The following is a 19,416-nucleotide window of genomic DNA, read 5'->3' as shown; positions in this document are numbered from 1 at the left end:
TAAATGTATGTTGTAGTTGTTTTACATTAAATGTTTACATACTTGAGTAAAAATTGGAAAAGAAATGAGAGGTGTAGAAGAATTGGAAACCAAATTAATAGTTTGGTAGAGGGGATTTAAAACTTTGCCCAAACAACAAACTCCCTGAAAATTAAAACGAACCAAATAAAAGCCAATGACTTTATGAGACAATTGGAAATAACAAAAGAAAGTCAAAAAGCTTAATAAAGTAGAAGAAAAGGTAAGGTATCTCATAGCAGAAAACAAACAAACAACTTACCAGGAAAACAGATTAAAGAGAAAAAAAAATTAGACGACTGAACTATCTGAATGACATTACTAACGAAAGAGCCTAAATATCTTATATTAATATCTATCCAGATCTCTTAGAACTTGAGGGCAAAATAGAAATAGAATCTACTGTCACTTTATGACAGAAACCTCATTATGAAAACTCTCAGAAATATAGCCAAATTCCAGAACTTACAGGTTAAAGAAAAAATATTGGAAGCAGCTAGAAGGAAAACAGTTAAATAAATACTGAGGAATCACAGTCATCATCAGCCACCACTATAAATGAACAAAGAACTTGGAAGTTTATTTCAGATGGTCCTATGGCCAAGAGTGAATTTACCCTATAAAACTGAGTATAATAATACTCAAGATATATTAGTAATACTGAGGACTTCTAAGCATTCTTAATGAAAACACCAGAGCTGTAGAGAAAATTCAGATAGAGAAATTAAGGGAAACATAAAAAGAGGAATGAATGAATAATAAAGAATAAATAAACAATACAGAAACTCAACAAAGATAAACTGTTCACATTCAGATATAGGGAGATGATACATTTATTCCATTTCAACTCTGTCCTCATCAGGAATCATAGGAGGAGTTTAATTAGACAGAAAGCCTGAAGTGGATACACACACACACACACACACACACACACACACACACACAATTTCTTTGAAGAAATAAATTTTATTCATTGGGGAAACAGCAAGGAAAGGGGAGAAATTAAAGGGAATATGGATTGAGGTAGAGATTGGTCCCAAGCAAAGCAAACTAAGGTTATATAAAAATATTTTTAGCTCTTTTGAAGAGGCAAAGAGTACAAATCCAAGGAGGTACCCATAAATCAGGGAATGCATAAACAAGTTATGGTATATTAATGTAATGGATACTATTATTGCAACAAATGACGAAGAAAATGTTCTCCACAAAAACCGGAAGGAGTGAATGAACAGAATCAGAACAGTTTATACAGTGACAAGAGTATGTTAAAGTCAAACAGCTGTGAAAAAAATTAGGAACTCAGCATAATGATCAGCTACAATAGCAAAGGATTAATGATGAAACATGCTACTCTTCTTCTTATAGAAAAGTGAAGTACTCTGAGTACAGAATGTGTACATTTTAAAGCTTTTTATTTTCAAAACATGATCAATATGGAAATCTGTTTTCATTGACCATATATGTTTGCATGGATTTTATTTTTTTGTTAGTTCTCAATTTAGGTGGGGGGGTCTCAGATTGTGAGTGAAGATGACAGATTTTTATTGATAGAAAAAAGTATATATAATTTTATATAATTTTAAAAACGAATTTATAGGAATGAGGGAGAAATTACCTTCAGATCTCTGAATGGGGAAGATTTCATGAACAATAAATGGATAGAGAAGATCAGAGGAAAAATGGACAATTTTAATAACAAAATTTAAAAGTTTTTGCACAGATCATTGGTGTTAAAGTTATGAAGGAAACAGTTAACTTGGGGGCTGGGGAAATCCTTCTAGCCTTTTTCTTTTATAAAGATCTCATTTCATAGGAACTAATTCAAATTGGTAAGATTATGAACCATTCTAGAACTGATAAATGATAAATGCAAACATGTAGATCCTAGGAAAGAAATCCAAGCCAGCTATAGCCATATAAATAAATGCTCCAAATCACTAATTCTTAGGAAAAAAATATAAATTTAGGCATCTGTGAGATTATATATCTTAGGTTGGCAAAGTTGATGATTATGGGAATTACAACTATGTAGATCTGTACAACAACAGGAACATTGTTCGGCTATTCTGAAAATTATTTTGGAACTATACGCAAAATGTTATTAAACTGTGTATGGACGTTTTGTGCAGTGATACCACATTACTAGGTTTACACTCCAGAAATCAAAGAAAGAGGAAAAGATCTTATATACATATACGTGTGTGTGTGTGTGTGTGTGTGTGTGTGTGTGTGTGTGTGAAAAAGGGGAAAACAAATTGTTAATTAAATACAATAAAATTTAATTTAAAAAGAAAACAGAAACAGAGAGGAAGATTAAATTACCTAAATAAAAAATGATTGATGAACTAACAACAAGCAGGGAGGAAATAAAAATAATCATTAAAAATCACCATACACATTTCTATATCAGTCAACCTAAGAATCCAAAAGAAAGTAATAAATGTTTATTAAAATCTAAAATACCAAATTAACACGTTAAGAAACAGAGATCTAAACCCATCCAATCTTAGAAAGAGAATTTTTTTTAAGTATTTATTTTTTTTAAAAAAAATTTTTATTATAATAACTTTTTATTGACAGAACCTATGCCAGGATAATTTTTTACAACATTATCCCTTGCACTCACTTCTGTTTCGATTTTTCCCCTCTCTCCCTCCACCCCCTCCCCTAGATGGCAAGCAATCCTATATATGTTGAATGTGTCGGGAGTGTATCCTAGATACAATATATGTGTGCAGAACCAAACAGTTCTCTTGTTGCACAGGGAGAATTGGATTCAGAAGGTAAAAATAACCTGGGAAGAAAAACAGAAATGCAAACAGTTTACATTCATTTCCCAGTGTTCTTTCTTTGGGTATAGCTGCTTCTGTCCATCATTGATCAATTGAAACTGAGTTAGGTCTCTTTGTCAAAGAAATCCACTTCCATCAGAATACATCTTCATACAGTATCGTTGTTGAAGTATATAATGATCTCTTGGTTCTGCTCATTTCACTTAGCATCAGTTCATGTAAGTCTCTCCAAGCCTCTCTGTATTCATCCTGCTGGTCATTTCTTACAGAACAATAATATTCCATAACATTCATATACCACAATTTACCCAACCATTCTCCAATTGAAGGGCATCCATTCATTTTCCAGTTTCTAGCCACTACAAACAGGGCTGCCACAAACATTTTGGCACATACAGGTCCCTTTCCCTTCTTTAGTATCTCCTTGGGGTATAAGCCCAGTAGTAGCACTGCTGGGTCAAAGGGTATGCACAGTTTGATAACTTTTTGGGCATAATTCCAGATTGCTCTCCAGAATGGTTGGATTCGTTCACAACTCCACCAACAATGCATCAGTGTCCCAGTTTTCCCGCATCCCCTCCAACATTCATCATTATTTTTTCCTGTCATCTTAGCCAATCTGACAGGTGTGTAGTGGTATCTCAGAGTTGTCTTAATTTGCATTTCTCTGATTAATAGTGATTTGGAACACTTTCATATGAGTGGTAATAGTTTCAATTTCATCATCTGAAAATTGTCTGTTCATATCCTTTGACCATTTATCAATTGGAGAATGGCTTGGTTTCTTATAAATTAGAGTCAATTCTCTATATATTTTGGAAATGAGGCCTTTATCAGAACCTTTAACTGTGAAGATGTTTTCCCAGTTTGTTGCTTCCCTTCTAATCTTGTTTGCATTAGTTTTGTTTGTACAAAAGCTTTTTAATTTGATGTAATCAAAATTTTCTATTTTGTGATCAATAATGGTCTCTAGTTCATCTTTGGTCACAAATTTCTTCCTCCTCCACAGGTCTGAGAGATAAACTATCCTATGTTCCTCTAATTTATTTATAATCTCGTTCTTTATGCCTAAATCATGGACCCATTTTGATCTTATCTTGGTATACGGTGTTAAGTGTGGGTCCATGCCTAATTTCTGCCATACTAGTTTCCAGTTATCCCAGCAGTTTTTGTCAAATAATGAATTCTTATCCCAAAAGTTAGGATCTTTGGGTTTGTCAAACACTAGATTGCTATAGTTGACTATTCTGTCTTGTGAACCTAACCTGTTCCACTGATCAACTAATCTATTTCTTAGCCAATACCAAATGGTTTTGGTGACTGCTGCTTTATAATATAGTTTTAGATCAGGTACAGCTAGGCCACCTTCATTTGATTTTTTTTCATTAATTCCCTTGAGATTCTCGACCTTTTATTATTCCATATGAATTTTGTTGTTATTTTTTCTAGATCATTAAAATATTTTCTTGGAAGTCTGATTGGTATAGCACTAAATAAATAGATTAGTTTAGGGAGTATTGTCATCTTTATTATATTTGCTTGGCCTATCCAAGAGCACTTAATATTTTTCCAATTATTTAAGTCTGACTTTATTTGTGTGGAAAGTTTTTTGTAATTTTGCTCATATAATTCCTGACTTTCCTTCAGTAAATAGATTCCCAAGTATTTTATGCTGTCAACAATTATTTTGAATGGAATTTCTCTTTGTATCTCTTGCTGTTGGATTTTGTTGGTGATATATAAAAATGCTGAGGATTTATGGGGATTTATTTTATACCCTGCAACTTTGCTAAAGTTATGAATTATTTCTAATAGCTTTTTAGTAGAATTTCTGGGGTTCTCTAGGTATACCATTATATCATCTGCAAAGAGTGATAGTTTGATTTCCTCATTGCCTACTTTAATTCCTTTAATCTCTTGCCGAGGCTAGTGTTTCTAATACAATATTGAATAATAATGGTGATAGTAGGCAACCTTGCTTCACTCCAGATCTTACTGGGAAAGGTTCCAATTTTTCCCCATTGCATATGATGCTTACTGATGGTTTTAAATATATGCTCCTGACTATTTTAAGAAAAAGTCCATTTATTCCTATACTCTCAAATGTTTTTATTAGGAATGGATGTTGGATTTTATCAAATGCTTTTTCTGCATCTATTGAGATGATCATATGGTTTTTGTTAGTTTGCTTATTGATATAGTCAATTATACTAATAGTTTTCTTAATATTGAACCAGCCCTGCATTCCTGGTATAAATCCTACTTGGTCACAGTGTATTATCCTGGGGATGATTTTCTGTAATCTTTTTGATAATATTTTGTTTAAGATTTTAGCATCAATCTTCATTAGGGAGATTGGTCTATAATTTTCTTTCTCTGTTTTCAGCCTACCTGGCTTAGAAAGAGAAATTGAGAAATTCACAAATGAATTGACAAAAAAAAAAAAAAGCCCATGAGTTTAATGGATTTATAAGTTGTTTCTAAATATTTAAAAAGCGGTGGATACCTGTGCTGAATTAGAAATAGAGCTAAAAATATAGTCTTTCAAACTTCTTTTATGAACATAATCCTGATTGTCAAACAAGGAAGAGTGAAAACATCAAAAGAGAACTAGAGTTCAATATAACTAATGAATTATATATGTAAAAAAACTAAGAAGCATATATAATAGTCATATATAATACATTATATAGATATATAACAATATATACAAATTATTCATTATGAGCTTGTTGACTTTATACTAGGAATGCAATGATTCTTTGAAACTAGAAATGTTATTGGCATAATTAATCACTATAGTAACAAACCTCACAAAATTCAGATGCAGAAAAAAGCCTTTGGAAAAATGGACCTCTCATTTGTTAAAAAAAAAAAAAAATGTAAAAAGCGTAATAATCAAAGGAGCATTCCTTAATATAATCAATATCTAAAACCAAGAACTAGTATTATTTGTGATGGCAAAACATTGGAAGTTATTCTAATAAAATCAGTGTGAAAAAAGAATGAGTGCCCATTGTCTCCACTATCATTAGACATCATCAGAATTCTAGCTATAGTAGCCAAAGAAGTAAATTTGATTAATAAATTCAGATAAAGAGGAGGCTCAAATTATCTCTACTTGTAGATATTACAGTATTTTACTTAGAGAATTCTAGAAAAATGATTCAAAAATGAGATAGTAGATTCAGTATATATATATATATATATATATATTCAGGATAGGAAATCCACAAAAATCATAACTTTACTACCACAAAAAGCAAATAAATGAAGGATAAAAATTTTTCTGATTATGATTTACTGTTGGATGAACAGCCTGTTTTATGGAGCTCCTTCTTCACTACTTATCTTTTGGACAGGCCCTGTAACCCAGCAGTGATCTGTGCTCAGAATCTAAGAAGATTAAGAAAGTAGGATCTTTGGGAAATTATAGTGTTTATTTGTTTGTTTTTTAAGGATCCTGAGCTTTTCCCTGAAACAAAATCCTTCTCTTTTAACACCAGCATTCTTTTTATGATTTCTGGCTCTGTGCCGTAGAATATACCATAGTTTCCAAAAAATTAAAAGTTGCTTGTCACCAAGTGGATAATGGAGAAGCTCGTGGTTATCATGAGCAGGTGGTCACATACTAGAAATGAACTGTGTAGAAGAAATGGTAAAAAAATGTAATCAAGTCATTTTCTATAACTAGAAAATAAAGACATGCTAGTTATAAAACAATACTGATGGACAATTCATATATTCCATTAGTATGCATATGACTTAAAGAGGTCTACAAGAGAGAAAAGAGGAACTTCTTCATAAGAAGAGGAGCAAAGGGAATTGAAGGAAAATACATTATTTTATTAGTTATATCTCTGGGAAACTTTTTTTTTTTTTTTAAATAACTAACAAGCCCAACTTAAAGAAACAAGTTCAAATATATCCTAACAGGATAAGATCCACATCAAACCACTGATTCTCTAACAGTACTCAAATACATGTTAATGTCCTAAGGAGGCTCCTTCTGAAAGAACAAAATTTTTTTTAAAAAGGATATTAAAAAAATAATTTCTTTGAAAATAACTGATTTTGAGGAAAGAGATAAAGCTTCATACTTTTCTTCAAAAATTGAAACAGAACAAAATCAGTGGTAAAATGCTCTCTTCCCTCTCCCTTAAAAAAAAAATCAACTAAGGGAAAAATGTTTTCAATCTTCTGTTTTCCTTTCTCCAGAGCTCTCCACTGAAGTAGAATAACAGGTTGTTCGTGTTAGCTGACACCTCACTAGGACTAGTCAGCCTCCTCCCACCCTTACTCCATGAATAATATAAATATTTCACAAGTATCTGATGTAATTGTTGTTCTGACAAGCTCTTCCTAATTTAAAATGGCTTTTAATGCTACAGAGCCATTTTAATGGCAGCAAGCCATGGGCCTGCCCTTGAGCTCTCTTTTTCATCTCTTTTCCATACCCCTTTTTCTCCGTACTTCTCAGCCCCTTTTTATTTTCCCACCACACACAGAACTGGTATAAATTCCCTAAGGAGTTTCATGTGTGAATGAGTCTCCTTGGGGTATGTGAGATGAGCCATCATGAGAAGATTTTTTCCTTTATGTGTTGGAAGGAATTATTTGGTCTGGAAATAATGAAGTTATAAGCATTAAAGAATTGCAGGCTGGTGCCCACACACCCTACTACATACATTCCATTAGCATTTTAGCAATGTGGCTGAGATACAGGGCTGTGCATGTAGAAGTAAACACAGCTGCATATATGTATTTCAGTGATTATACATTCAGATAACTTCCTGATGTGTTTAAAAATATAGATAGATTATGGGGTTGGAAGTGAGAAGAAAAAAAAAAGTCTTCTTTGGGTGGTGGTTTAAAGGTATGATCAGGCCTGTCTTCATTTAGGGATCTACAAAGTCCCAATATCTTGCTCTTATGACAACTAATATTTGAGCTTGATTCATTTTGTTTAGGCTTGATCCTTACTAAAATATAAATATTCCCCTGGAAAATTAATCCTATCAATCATTAATATCTCAGTGTGAATTGGTGAATTCAAACTTCAAATACTTTTTTTTCTTATATTTTTTATAATTCTTGCCTGATCTCCTTCCTCCTTTGACCTCACCCAATTTAGCAATGTACTCCAAATCCCAACAGCTAGTCCAGAGGCTTCAAACATGCCTGCCTTCCCTAACCCTCGCCATCTTTAAAAGACCTTCACTAGACCCAACCAACCCCCTAACATATCATTCTATATCTCTCCCCTTTCTCTCAAATTCCTTGAAAAAGCTATTTATTCTTGACTTCTTCCCTCGTTTTTTAAATCCTCTGCAATCTGGATTTTAACCTCATCACTCAACTGAAAGTGTCTTTTCCAAAGTTACCAGGGATCTCTTAATTGCCAATACTGATAATCTTTTCTCAATTCTTGTCCTTCCTGAATTCTTTACAGAATTTGACACTGCTGGTCACATTTCCCTCTTGTATATGCTCTCCTTTTTGGGTTTTTATGTATTATGAACTTTTAGTTGTCCTCTTTGCTTTCTAGTGTGCTCCTTTTCAGTTTCCTTTACTGAATTATCATCTAAGACATTTTTACTTTGGGTAAGAATGTCTCAGGACCCTATTCTGACTTCTCCTCCCATCCCTTAGTACTCTTTCATTTGGTAGCCTTATTAGCTCATATGTACTTAATTGTTATTTCTATGTGATGACTCCCAAACCTCTCTCTCTAGTCTCTCTTAAGTTCCAATCCCCCTGATTTTTAAAAAATTTTAACAGTTTAAACTCAGCTCCCTGAAAACTGAACTCATTACCTTTCTTCCCAAACCTACTCCTCTGAATTTTTCTATTTCTCTCAAGGGAAACACCTACATTTACTGTCTTGACACCTCATTCTCCCTCATCCCACACATCTACTCTGTGGCTAGATCTTGACTTTTTTATTTCCTCATTTCTTTCATCTTCCTCCTTCTCTTTGGCTTTCTTCTGTCAGACACCCTGATTCAGATCCACTTGTCATCTATTATTCTTTTATAATGGTCTCTCAATCAGTTTCCCTGTCTCAAATTTCTCCCCTCTCTAACCTCCTCACTCATTTGTTATAGTGATTATCCTAAAGTGTTAATCTGCTTATATGGCTCCTCTACTCAATAAGCTCTTATGGATTCTTATTGACTGTAGAATCAACTATAAAATCCTCTCTTTGGAATTTAAGGACTTCTATCACCTGTCCATAATCTGCCTTTCAACCTTTATTGCACATTACCTTTCAATGCCATATGATCCAGTCAAACTAGCCTTATTTTTCCTCATACATGACTTGCCATATCCTAACTATGTGTCTTAAGCCTAAAGGGCCCCTCCTCTTCCCCTCCGCCTTTTAGAATTCTTGTTTTCCTTCAATACTTAGCTTAGGCTGTTTACTATATGAAGCCTTTTCTGATCTCTTAGATGTTAATGTTAAATCAAGAAGCATTTATTAAGTGCTGGGTACTGTGCTTAGTGCTAGAAATGTAGATGTGAATAAAAAAGAAAGACAGCGACTGTACTTGGAACTTAGGATACAGATACAGAAACAAAATAGTACCTTATCTCAAAGAGCTTTCAGTCCTTTGGAGGAAATAATAAATACTTTGGAAATTCAAAGGTAAGACCACAAATTTCCTTTAATGTCAAAATTTTAATTTAGAATTAAAACAGGGACAAATTGATGTCCAGGGTGGGGTTTCAAAAAATAGTTCTAACTGGGATGTCATGTCAGGTTTCTTTGTGTTAAGCAGAGAATTCTAGTTCTTCAGATACAGACTCGATGGTCACTCAACTATGATTTCCAGTGGCACAGTACTCTGTTTTCTTCTTTCCTTACACCAATGGTATTAAGAAAATGTTCTCTCATTTAGGAAAGAACTAGATCAGAAGGTTATGAGGACATCAGAATTCTATAAGAACATAAGTCTGGGGATTGTGGTTTATGTTGAGTTGGTTATTGCACATTACTCCAAAGAAATTTCAAAGGAAACAGAAGCAGGACTACACTAGGCAAGAGAAATTATAAGCATATAAATGACTTTTTGGAAGAATCCTTGTATTCCTGCAGAAGAAAAAGAAAGCCAAAAGTAGGCTTAAGTAGCAGGAAAAAACAGGTTCAAATATGTTTATGAAGATTATACTACAAAGAGATGTTAACTTATAGCCATATCAAATCTTTATGCTCATGGTCTAGTTCCTGATTAGTGAGATCTGGACCATAACGTGTAACGTGGGAATATCTGAGAAGATTTTAGGGGCCACAAGAACTGTCAATTTTCTTTTCCTTCGAGATCTACTTCTGGCTTATCCAACACTCCAAGTTCAGGCAGGATTAGTGCTGGGTGGTGGTCATCAAGAGCAAATCTGGGAGAACAGGAATTCTCTCTGCAATGATATTTCAAAAAAGAAAACTAATTTAGTGGAGAGAATCAGAAGACCTGGATTAAGCTGCAGTGCTGCATTTTCTAGTTGACTCAAGTTGGTTGAAATTTTCTCATCTACAAAAATGAAAACAATAATACTCTTGTACTTCTTGCCCCATATGGCAGTTGTGAAGATCAAATGAGAGAACGTATGTTTGGATTTGTAAATCATAAAATGAATATGTAAATGTCAGGAATTATTATGAGCAAATAATATTGAGGAACATTCACAGTAAGTAAAAAGTGAATTAAATAATATAGCCTATGTCCAGAAGGATACATTGTTGTACTTATTTTATTTACTAGATGTAAAAAATTGTTAAAATAACACTTTTTTTTTTCATAGCTTCTGGTAACTAAGTAATATAAATATTTCCATATGGTTTTCACAAAATTTAGCCTTGTCTTTTATTCTCCCTTACCAAGAGAATATACTCCATAATCTTATATGGCTTCTCTATTTCTGTCAACCATGACTAATCTTTCAAGAGGAGACTGATTATTCCTTATTTTAACCCTGGTAGATATATGCAAAATTCCATGTATGTACTGGTTTTTATTAAAAATAAAACAATGAATATATAATAGCATGCTATCAGTTTCCTAAACTTGCATTGATTTTTTACAGTACAAATTTTCATTATAATCTATGTATATTCCTATCTTAGTTCTTGGCCCCTGTGCAAGGATTATCTACCCATAAGAGTTCCATTTGGGATAGTGGTTTCTGGTGGAACTGTCCTTCTGCCGGCACAGGACTTGAGACCACCAGCTTATTTTTCCAAACATTTAATACTTTAGTGCTCTCTAGACACATTTTTTCCAGAATTCTTTCCAGAGGGTTTTTAAGGATGTTTCTAAGCTCTTTAAAAAAATAATAATTGACGCATAGAGGTTGGAAGGGCCAGACTAATATATTAGAAGTTGGCAAACAACTATTTGAAACTTCATCCAAAGGGCATTTTCCCCTTCTAACTAAATATTAATGGCCCACACCTCCTTCCTTTTTCCTCTCTACCCTCACTAAAAATTGATCCAATCCTTCACATATTTAAGCAATTGGTACAATAAAAGATTACCACCTGATTTTCCAAGCACCATTGACATTTTCAGTCATGTGTTCCTTGAAATGTATAATACGCAAAGCTTTTTAATAATCCCTCCCCTACTTACCCCCTTCTCCACAAAGCTCAACTTCATTAATACAGCAGTAAAGAAAGGATGCCTCATTTCAAAGATTTTACCTTCACTTTCTCTCTCTTCCTCAGGCCATGTGTTTATACTATGGGATCCCCAATAAACAACAGAGCCCTTTTTCCATGCCAGGAGCCACCAGTTGCCATGTCAACATGGCAGGCTACAGTCCGAGCAGCTGCATCTTTTGTTGTTTTAATGAGTGGGGAAAATTCTGCCAAGCCAACACAGCTTCAGGAAGGTACAGTATATGTGTTCTTTGCATATTTATGTATTGCAACTAATACTAAACTCAGAAACCCAAAAAGAAATGTTTTTCTAAACTTTAAATAGTTCTTTAGTTAAATTGGAAACCAATCCATTATTAAATAAACTGTCAGATAATAAAATGGGGGACCCCTTGTTACCAGTTAATAGTTTATCTAAGTCAGTAGTTGGTTCTGTGTCATGTATTATGAGAAATAAGTTGGTTGTCTCTTGGTTTGTGGCAACCTCATCCGGGTAGACAACCACATTATAGGAACACCAATATAATACACTTATTTAACTGAGATTGCCAGAGAAGCAAGGGAGTCTTTTTTTTTTTTTTTATTTGAAGATGCAATTTTTGCTAAATAAGCTTTTTCCCATGCCTCAAGAAATGAAGAAATTAATGAATGAAAGATCAGTTGTTAAATGAATACTGCAGGCGCTATTCTTTCTTTCTTTCTTTTTTTATTTTTTGATTATTATTATTATATCTTTTTATTTACAAAACATATACATGGGTAATTTTTCCAACATTGACCCTTGAAAAATCTTTTGTTCCAAATTTTCCCTTCCTTTCCCTTCTTTCCTCCTCCAGCTGGCAGGTAGTCCATTACATATTAAATAGGTTAAAATACATTTTAAATCCAGTATATGTATACATATTTATGCAGTTATCTTGCTGCACAAGAAAAATCAGATCAAGAAGGAAGAAAAAAACAGAGAGAAAACAAAATGCAAATAAACAACAAGAGAGAGAGTGAGAATACTATGTTGTGTTTCACATTCTGTTCCCATGCTTCTCTCTCTGGGTGTAGATGCTCTCTTCATCACTGCACAAGTGGAACTGATTTAAATCCTTTTATTGTTGAAGAGAGCAGCTGTATCTTTTGTTGTTTTAATTTCCTTCCTTTAAGATATTTTTGGGATATAAGCGCAGTAGTAATACTCCTGGATCAAAGGTATGCATAATTTCAAACTGCTCTCCAGAACGGTTGGATCCGTTCACAGTTCCACTAACAATGTATCAGTGTCCCAGTTTTCCCATATCTCCTCCAACATTCGTCATTATTGGAGCACCTCTTCATTGAAACAAATAGTTTCAATTTCTTCATCTGAAAATTGTCTATTCATATCCTTTGACCATTCATCAACTGGAGAATGGTTTGAACTATTATAAATTTGAGACAATTCTCTATATTTTGAAAATGAGGACTTTATCAGATCTTATGGATATAAAAATGTTTTCCTAGTTTATTGCTTCCCTTCTAATCTTGTCTGCTTAATATAACCAAAATTTTCTATTTTGTGAAAAATGAAGGAAAAAATGAACAAAAATGAAAAGAGGGTTATTGAAGTAATTTTTAAAAAATGCACAGAAAAGAACAGGAAGAAGTCCAGAAGGAATTACAGACAAGGCGGACAGCTTTTAAACTTATTTTTTGAATTTATTATGTCATATAATTTATTATAATCAATATATTATAATTATAATAAAATATAATTGGATTTAAAAAAAATAAGCTATATACAATAGAGAGTTGCTGTTTCATGTACAGTCCTCCATTTCTGTTCTATCATATATATCAAAATGCCCATTTTTATTTGGTATTTATTTCAGAAAAAAATGAAAAGTAATTAAAATTTTTTTGAACTTAATACTAGAAAAGCAAAAATTAACATTTCTAGCAGATTACATGTAAAACGACTAAACTCCATTGCTTTTTGTTGGCTTTTAAGAAAATAAACAAATAATGTATTGAACATGTTAACTTTTAGAACTATCTTACTTGTCTCTGTTTTCTTCTGAACTTCTTTCTTTTATCTTTTGTGCATTAAAAAAATATTTTCTGTGATCTTTTTTTTCTTTTTTAATATAATCCTATTATTAACTCTCCAATGAAAATACATCACACATATTTTATAACAAACAAGCATTCAGAACAAATTTATACATTTGCCATGTCCAAAATGTATATCTCATTCTATACTTTGAGTCTTTCACTCCTGTCAGGATAAATAACATGCTTTATCACTAATCCTCTGGTGATTGTTGTTCATTTGTTTTTCAATTGGATCTGACTCTTCATAATCACATTTGGGGTTTTCTTGGCAGAGATACTGGAGTGGTTTGCTATTTCCTTTTTCAGTTCATTTTATAGAGGAGGAAACTGAGGCAAACAGGATTAAGTGACTTGCCCAGCGTCACATAGCTCGCAAGTATCCGAGGTCAGATTTGAGCTCATGATGATGAACTGAAGACTCAGAGAGGTTAACTGACTTGTGTCCAGTCACTTTATCAAATAGTAGTGTTAGGATTCAAATGCAAGGTGTTCTGAGCTATAGCTAGGGCTGTTTAACAAGGACAAGCATCTTTGGTATGAGAGCTTGCTGAGCTCTTTTCAAGGCTGCTCATCTACCGTTTGTATCTATCTAGCATTCAGCTCTCATCTGTGGCTCCAAGAAGCTGTGGCAAGTGCAACAGCCATACCCCGGTAAGCTGTCTAGGATGAAAGGCAAAACCAGGTGGTGGGTAACCAAAAGGCCTGAAATCTGTTGGTGATTTAGGAGTGTCTGTACCCAAGCATGTAAAGACTTCACCTGGCAAAACAAGCAGACAAGAACAGTTTGTTTCATGAGCATGAAGGTAACTGAAACAGGGACTGTGGAATGCTTGGAACTTGGTCAGATATCAAAGACTCCAAGGTCATCTACTACATCCTGGGCCATCTCTGGTCCTGACTTATGTCTTGATACTGGAATTTGATGACTCTGGAAGAGAGAATGAGGTTGATGACTTTGTGCAACTCTACCTTGTTTTTAAACCCACTTCACCCACGAATGAGGACATTACCTGTAGAACTTCATAAATTCTTGTCACAAAACCATACTATTTTTTGATCTTTTATCTTTTTTGATGTTTATGAGATCTGTATTTTGCAAATAAGAAGACAAAAAATCCTGCAAATTCTATTATAAATTAACTTAGAGGGAAAGAAAAGGCAAACTTCATGAAATTGGAGCTTTTCAATGCTGTTTTCATCAATCATTTCTATGTCTTAGTTTAGTGGTACATATGAACAATTTCTTATTGATCTAGTTATAATTAATTCTCTACATTGAAAATTATACACGATCGTTGCTTTCTGTGATGATCCCTATTCAAGCAAAAGTCACTCTAAGTACTTTAAATATTTGATTATTAGATATTAGAACTGCAGATATCTTGTCCCTACCACCACCAAAAAAAGGAAAAGAAAGAAGTAAGCAAAACACAAAACTCTTTATATTGTTTTTTGTTCTTTCATACTCCCTTTACTAATAGAAGCTACTATTCTTTCTACTCTTCCCTCCTCTTTGCTCCTGAAACATACCAACCTCCAGAAAGAAAAGCTTGTTTATTCAGATGAACAAAATGTTGAGATCAGTCTCTCTCTCTCTCTCTCTCTAAATATATATAATACTTTTCCCTCACTGATTTCTGAGGATTCTTTACCCTTTACTTGAATACTATAGATGTGATTTGTAGAAAATTCAAAAAGTACAAAATAAAACTTCACTATTACAAAATAATATATAGATCCCAAGGAGTTTGGTATTTAAGATATTGCCTAGATAATACAAATATATGTTTAAAAGTTAGGATGAATTTAGAATGTTCTTCATCAGAAGGATGTAAGAGACTAGAGAAAAATCATTCTTTCTGTAATAGATTTCCAAAGTAGTTCATGACACAAAAAAGTTAAGAACTCCTCTATATCCCTAGCAAAGTTGGTTGAGGTGATTGTCTCACAGTCACCTGAGACCTGAAACCTTAGGTCTTTTGTTTTCATACCTAGCTGGCAGATCTGGATCTGCTTCCTTTCCACTGACTGACTCCCTTTGTCAGTCACTGAATATCTCCACCATCCTATACTAATGTAAACATTCCCTTCTTTTTTTTTCCCCCTTAAATTATTTTTTTTTAATTATAGCTTTTTAGTTACAAGTTATATGCATGAGTAATTTTACAGCATTGACAGTTGCCAAACCTTTTGTTCCAATTTTTCCCCTCCTTCCCCCATCCCCTCCCTCAGATGGCAGGTTGACTAATACATGTTAAATAACTTAAAGTATAAATTAAATACTACTATATAAGTATACATGTCCAAACAGTTATTTTATTATACAAAAAGAATCAGACTTTGAAATAGTTAAACATTCTCTTCTATTTCTTCCCCTTGCAAACACACACACACACACACACACACACACACACACAGCCTATGGTGAATTGTCCTGGTTTGTCATATGTAGGGATGATTCTGAAATTAAGTATAGAATCCTAACGTACAAAAGTATGGTAAACTAGAATTTAGTTAGGATTTTCTTGTATTTACACCACCTTTGGTTTATGTGGTTTCCCAGAACTAACTTTACAAGTGTCTTTCAAAATATGGGAAAATTGAGCTTGACAAGTATTACTTAACAGTCATTAAATATTCTGTGCCAAATACCATTATTCCTTCTGCATCTAGCAGCAGGTGTTCACCAGACGGACAACCAAGATAATAATATTAGCTTCCTTGCCAGCTTAACCAAAATTTTCATGGGATGGGATAATGTCTATGAATCTCTTTGCACTCCTTAGAGAAAAGCAGTATGCAAATACAATGTGATACCTTTCCAAGGAAAAAATTTTTAGATAGATTGTTTCTTTCCATAGGACTTCAACTTTCTCATGGCATGTCTATTGTAAGATAAACTACCCTAGAGATAGCATAAGAAGAAAACTCAGCAGCTCATAATTCTCATTATTGTCACACAGAAGCCCACTTATTCCATATATCCACACTAGCATGCTACTAGTTTCCATACTATGAGAAAGCAAAGCACTGGGCAGGTTATTAGAAAATAGAAAATGCCAGCGTCATGATAAATTTAACAGTTCATTGGAAGAAAAAGAATAAACAGTGAATCTTGACTAATCTTGACTAAAGAAAAAATCTTGACTAAAAATAAAGACTGAAGGAACTAATTCTTGTCATTTTTTAAATTAATTTGATTTTATAGGATAATAATTTGGCCAATATTTAGTCAATTTAATAGGTTATAGCATACTTTCCTCTCTTAGGGCTAAGTTCTGCCACTAGCTTCAAATTGTCTTGTGTAAATAATTTATCATTTTGCTTTGTTCACATAGCTTTATTCATGCAGACTGCAATCTTGCTTTGCACTGTACATAATTATATTGGTGGAAGTAATATTCATGGAAGAAGTATTTAAAATTGATATTGATAGTTTTAGAAGTGACATCAGTGTTCAGAGTTCCTGGCAACAACAAGATTGAAGCTTAGTCATCCATGCTGTGCCTTTACCAGCACAATGAAAAAAAAATTGAAAAATGATTTTTAAATTGGAAGGGTAATTTTTTTTTCTGAGAATTGTAAGCAATTTTAGCATCTTTTCCCAAAGACATTCAATATATTTCCATCTTTTGGAAAAGGAAAAAAAAACTGCTAGCATTAAGATCAAGAAATAGAATTATAGTACCTAATTTTAGCTCTTTTCAAAATGGAGAAAAATGCATGTGAAAAAGAAAGAAAAAAGGTGTGAAATGGCTGGGTGTTCCTTTCCATGGAATTTTATTACATTTCTCTATGGTAAATAGGAATGTAGACATTACTTCACTTTAAGCAAAATGTTACATTCTGGTGTGCCCAGATACATCAGCTGTGTCGTATTCTTTTCTTTTTCTTTTTTCTTTTTTTTTTTTTTTGTGGAAAGTTCCAGGGGAAGGACAGAACATTAGAACTGGGATCCCCGATGTGCAATTGGAAGCCAAATTCTTTCCTTTCCTGTTCATTTAAAACAGCAGCCCATTAAATTCTTTTCAGAATTTATTCCTAGTAATTATCTAAATTCATATGTAAATGGTAAATTAGAAGATATTTAAAAGTATGTAGAAATTTGATGGTTTTGTGACAACTAGTGGACATATAAAGTAAACACTGTTTCTTGAAGTAAGGAAACATTATGGTATGACAATGCACATACTAATTTTCAAGAAACACAGTGATACCACAATTTGTGTGTGTGTACATACACATATGTAGTTTATCTTCTTTGGGGAAACCCTGTATGTTATAATCCTTTATAAGCTCCCACAAAGTCGAGCACAGAGTAGGTCCTTGATAATTTTTTAAAATTTCTATTGAACAGAAGCATTATTTTTACTTAATTCCTTCATTTAGCCTTTTGAACATCTTAAAAACAGATGTTCACATCACTTTGTGTATTCTAGACTTTAAAGTTCTGTAAGACAAGGACTAGTTCTATTTCATTTTCTTTGTATTCTGCCTAGCCTAATTGCATGGGCAGTGAGGTCCATTATGAATGCTTTCAGTTGGTTATATTATAATTTTTCTGTATAAAACAAATCTGACTCATCAAATTTGGACATGGACTTAACATTGACATGATAAATAAAAACTATGACAATAATAATAACATATCAGGCCTTAAATTTTACAAACGCATTCATTTATATGAATGCTTTAACATTGCCTTCCATATGAAGCCTTTCCTGGGCTAGTGCCCCACTTCCCTAAATTCACGACCTTGTATATATTTGTATTTATTCTATACATCTTTATTATAGCCTTATATGTAACATATATTTGTATAAGCTGTTCCTTCTTTTGTCCCATGTATCCTCAGTGCCTGGCACTTAATGGATGTTTAAGAAATGGTTGTTTATTGCTTGACTGATATATTATATTTAATCTTTACCACCAAAGTCTGAATTAGCATAGGGAAATGGAAGTTTTCTTCCAGACATTGGTACCCCAGGTGTTGTGCTTCCACCTTATATGGCCCTGCTACCTTCCCACAAGAGCATCATTGTATGTTGGGTCTCCCCTCCCCACCAAAAAATGTTATAGACAGTACAGGGGAAAAAAACATTGGATTTGGAGTCAGAAGACTTAGATTTGCTGCTTCCTGCCTCTGTGATTACATAGCCATATTGGGTTTTACTCTTATCATCTCTCTTATGATTGTACTGACTTCTGAGGTCCTTTCTAGATCCAAATTATGATGATTCTATGATTCATGGGGTAAGGGAATCAGAATGAAGGTAATCCTTACTTGGTCCTGGCTGTAGCTCCTCAAGTTTCCTCCTTCCTCACATAAACTCAGGTGGGATATTTAGGAAGGCTCTGTAATGTTGGATGATTCTGCTCTCCCTCCTTTCTATATAAATTCATACCCAGACTTCTTCAGGGATTATCCTTCTCATCCCTTCCAGTCCATTATGTCTTCTGGGAGTCTCAGTTATTGAGCTCCTTTTTCCCTTTCTTTCCTTCCTCTCGATAGCCTTCTCACATTTATTTCATCTCTGGATGCTCACTGAAACCTGGCTTTTCTCCTGAAGATTCTCTTGTTAGCATTACTAACAGTGTTATGTTCAGATCCTTGCTGCTGTCACCGTTGAATCTCCAGATTGCTCTTACTCCTTTACTCTCACTCCTTCAAAATTCAGTGGTTGGCCAGAATTATATCCTCCTCTCCTCATTCCCTTTGAATCCCCTGCCCTTCAAGTGCCCTCAGACTTCTCAGCTCCTATAACCTCTTTGTCTAGGTCCTCTTAATCATGCACAGAAAGCAGTTGTGGTTCTTTAGACATTTCTCCGCCATCCCTCATCCCAGGTTCCAGGGAGCCTAATTCTGAC

General features: G+C 33.7%; 1 protein-coding gene across 5 annotated transcripts in view; it reads left to right on the top strand.

The window, feature by feature from the left end:
* AOPEP (aminopeptidase O (putative)) overlaps nt 1-19,416 on the top strand; it is a 490,524-nt gene that overhangs the window by 50,027 nt on the left and 421,081 nt on the right. For all 5 annotated transcript variants that reach the window (XR_004229430.1, XR_004229431.1, XM_031937724.1 and 2 more), the window contains exon 3: nt 11,533-11,699. Coding sequence is in view for 3 of the 5 variants with exons in the window: in XM_031937724.1 (XP_031793584.1) it covers nt 11,533-11,699 (167 nt within the window). In the remaining 2 variants the exon portion in view is untranslated. The remainder of the gene's footprint in view (nt 1-11,532; nt 11,700-19,416) is intronic.

The sequence above is a fragment of the Sarcophilus harrisii genome, chromosome 1, assembly GCF_902635505.1.
Source record: "Sarcophilus harrisii chromosome 1, mSarHar1.11, whole genome shotgun sequence".
In the NCBI taxonomy this organism is placed as follows: Eukaryota; Metazoa; Chordata; class Mammalia; order Dasyuromorphia; family Dasyuridae; genus Sarcophilus; species Sarcophilus harrisii.
Note: the sequence above shows the minus strand (reverse complement) of the source record. Positions and strands in the feature narration are given on the sequence as shown.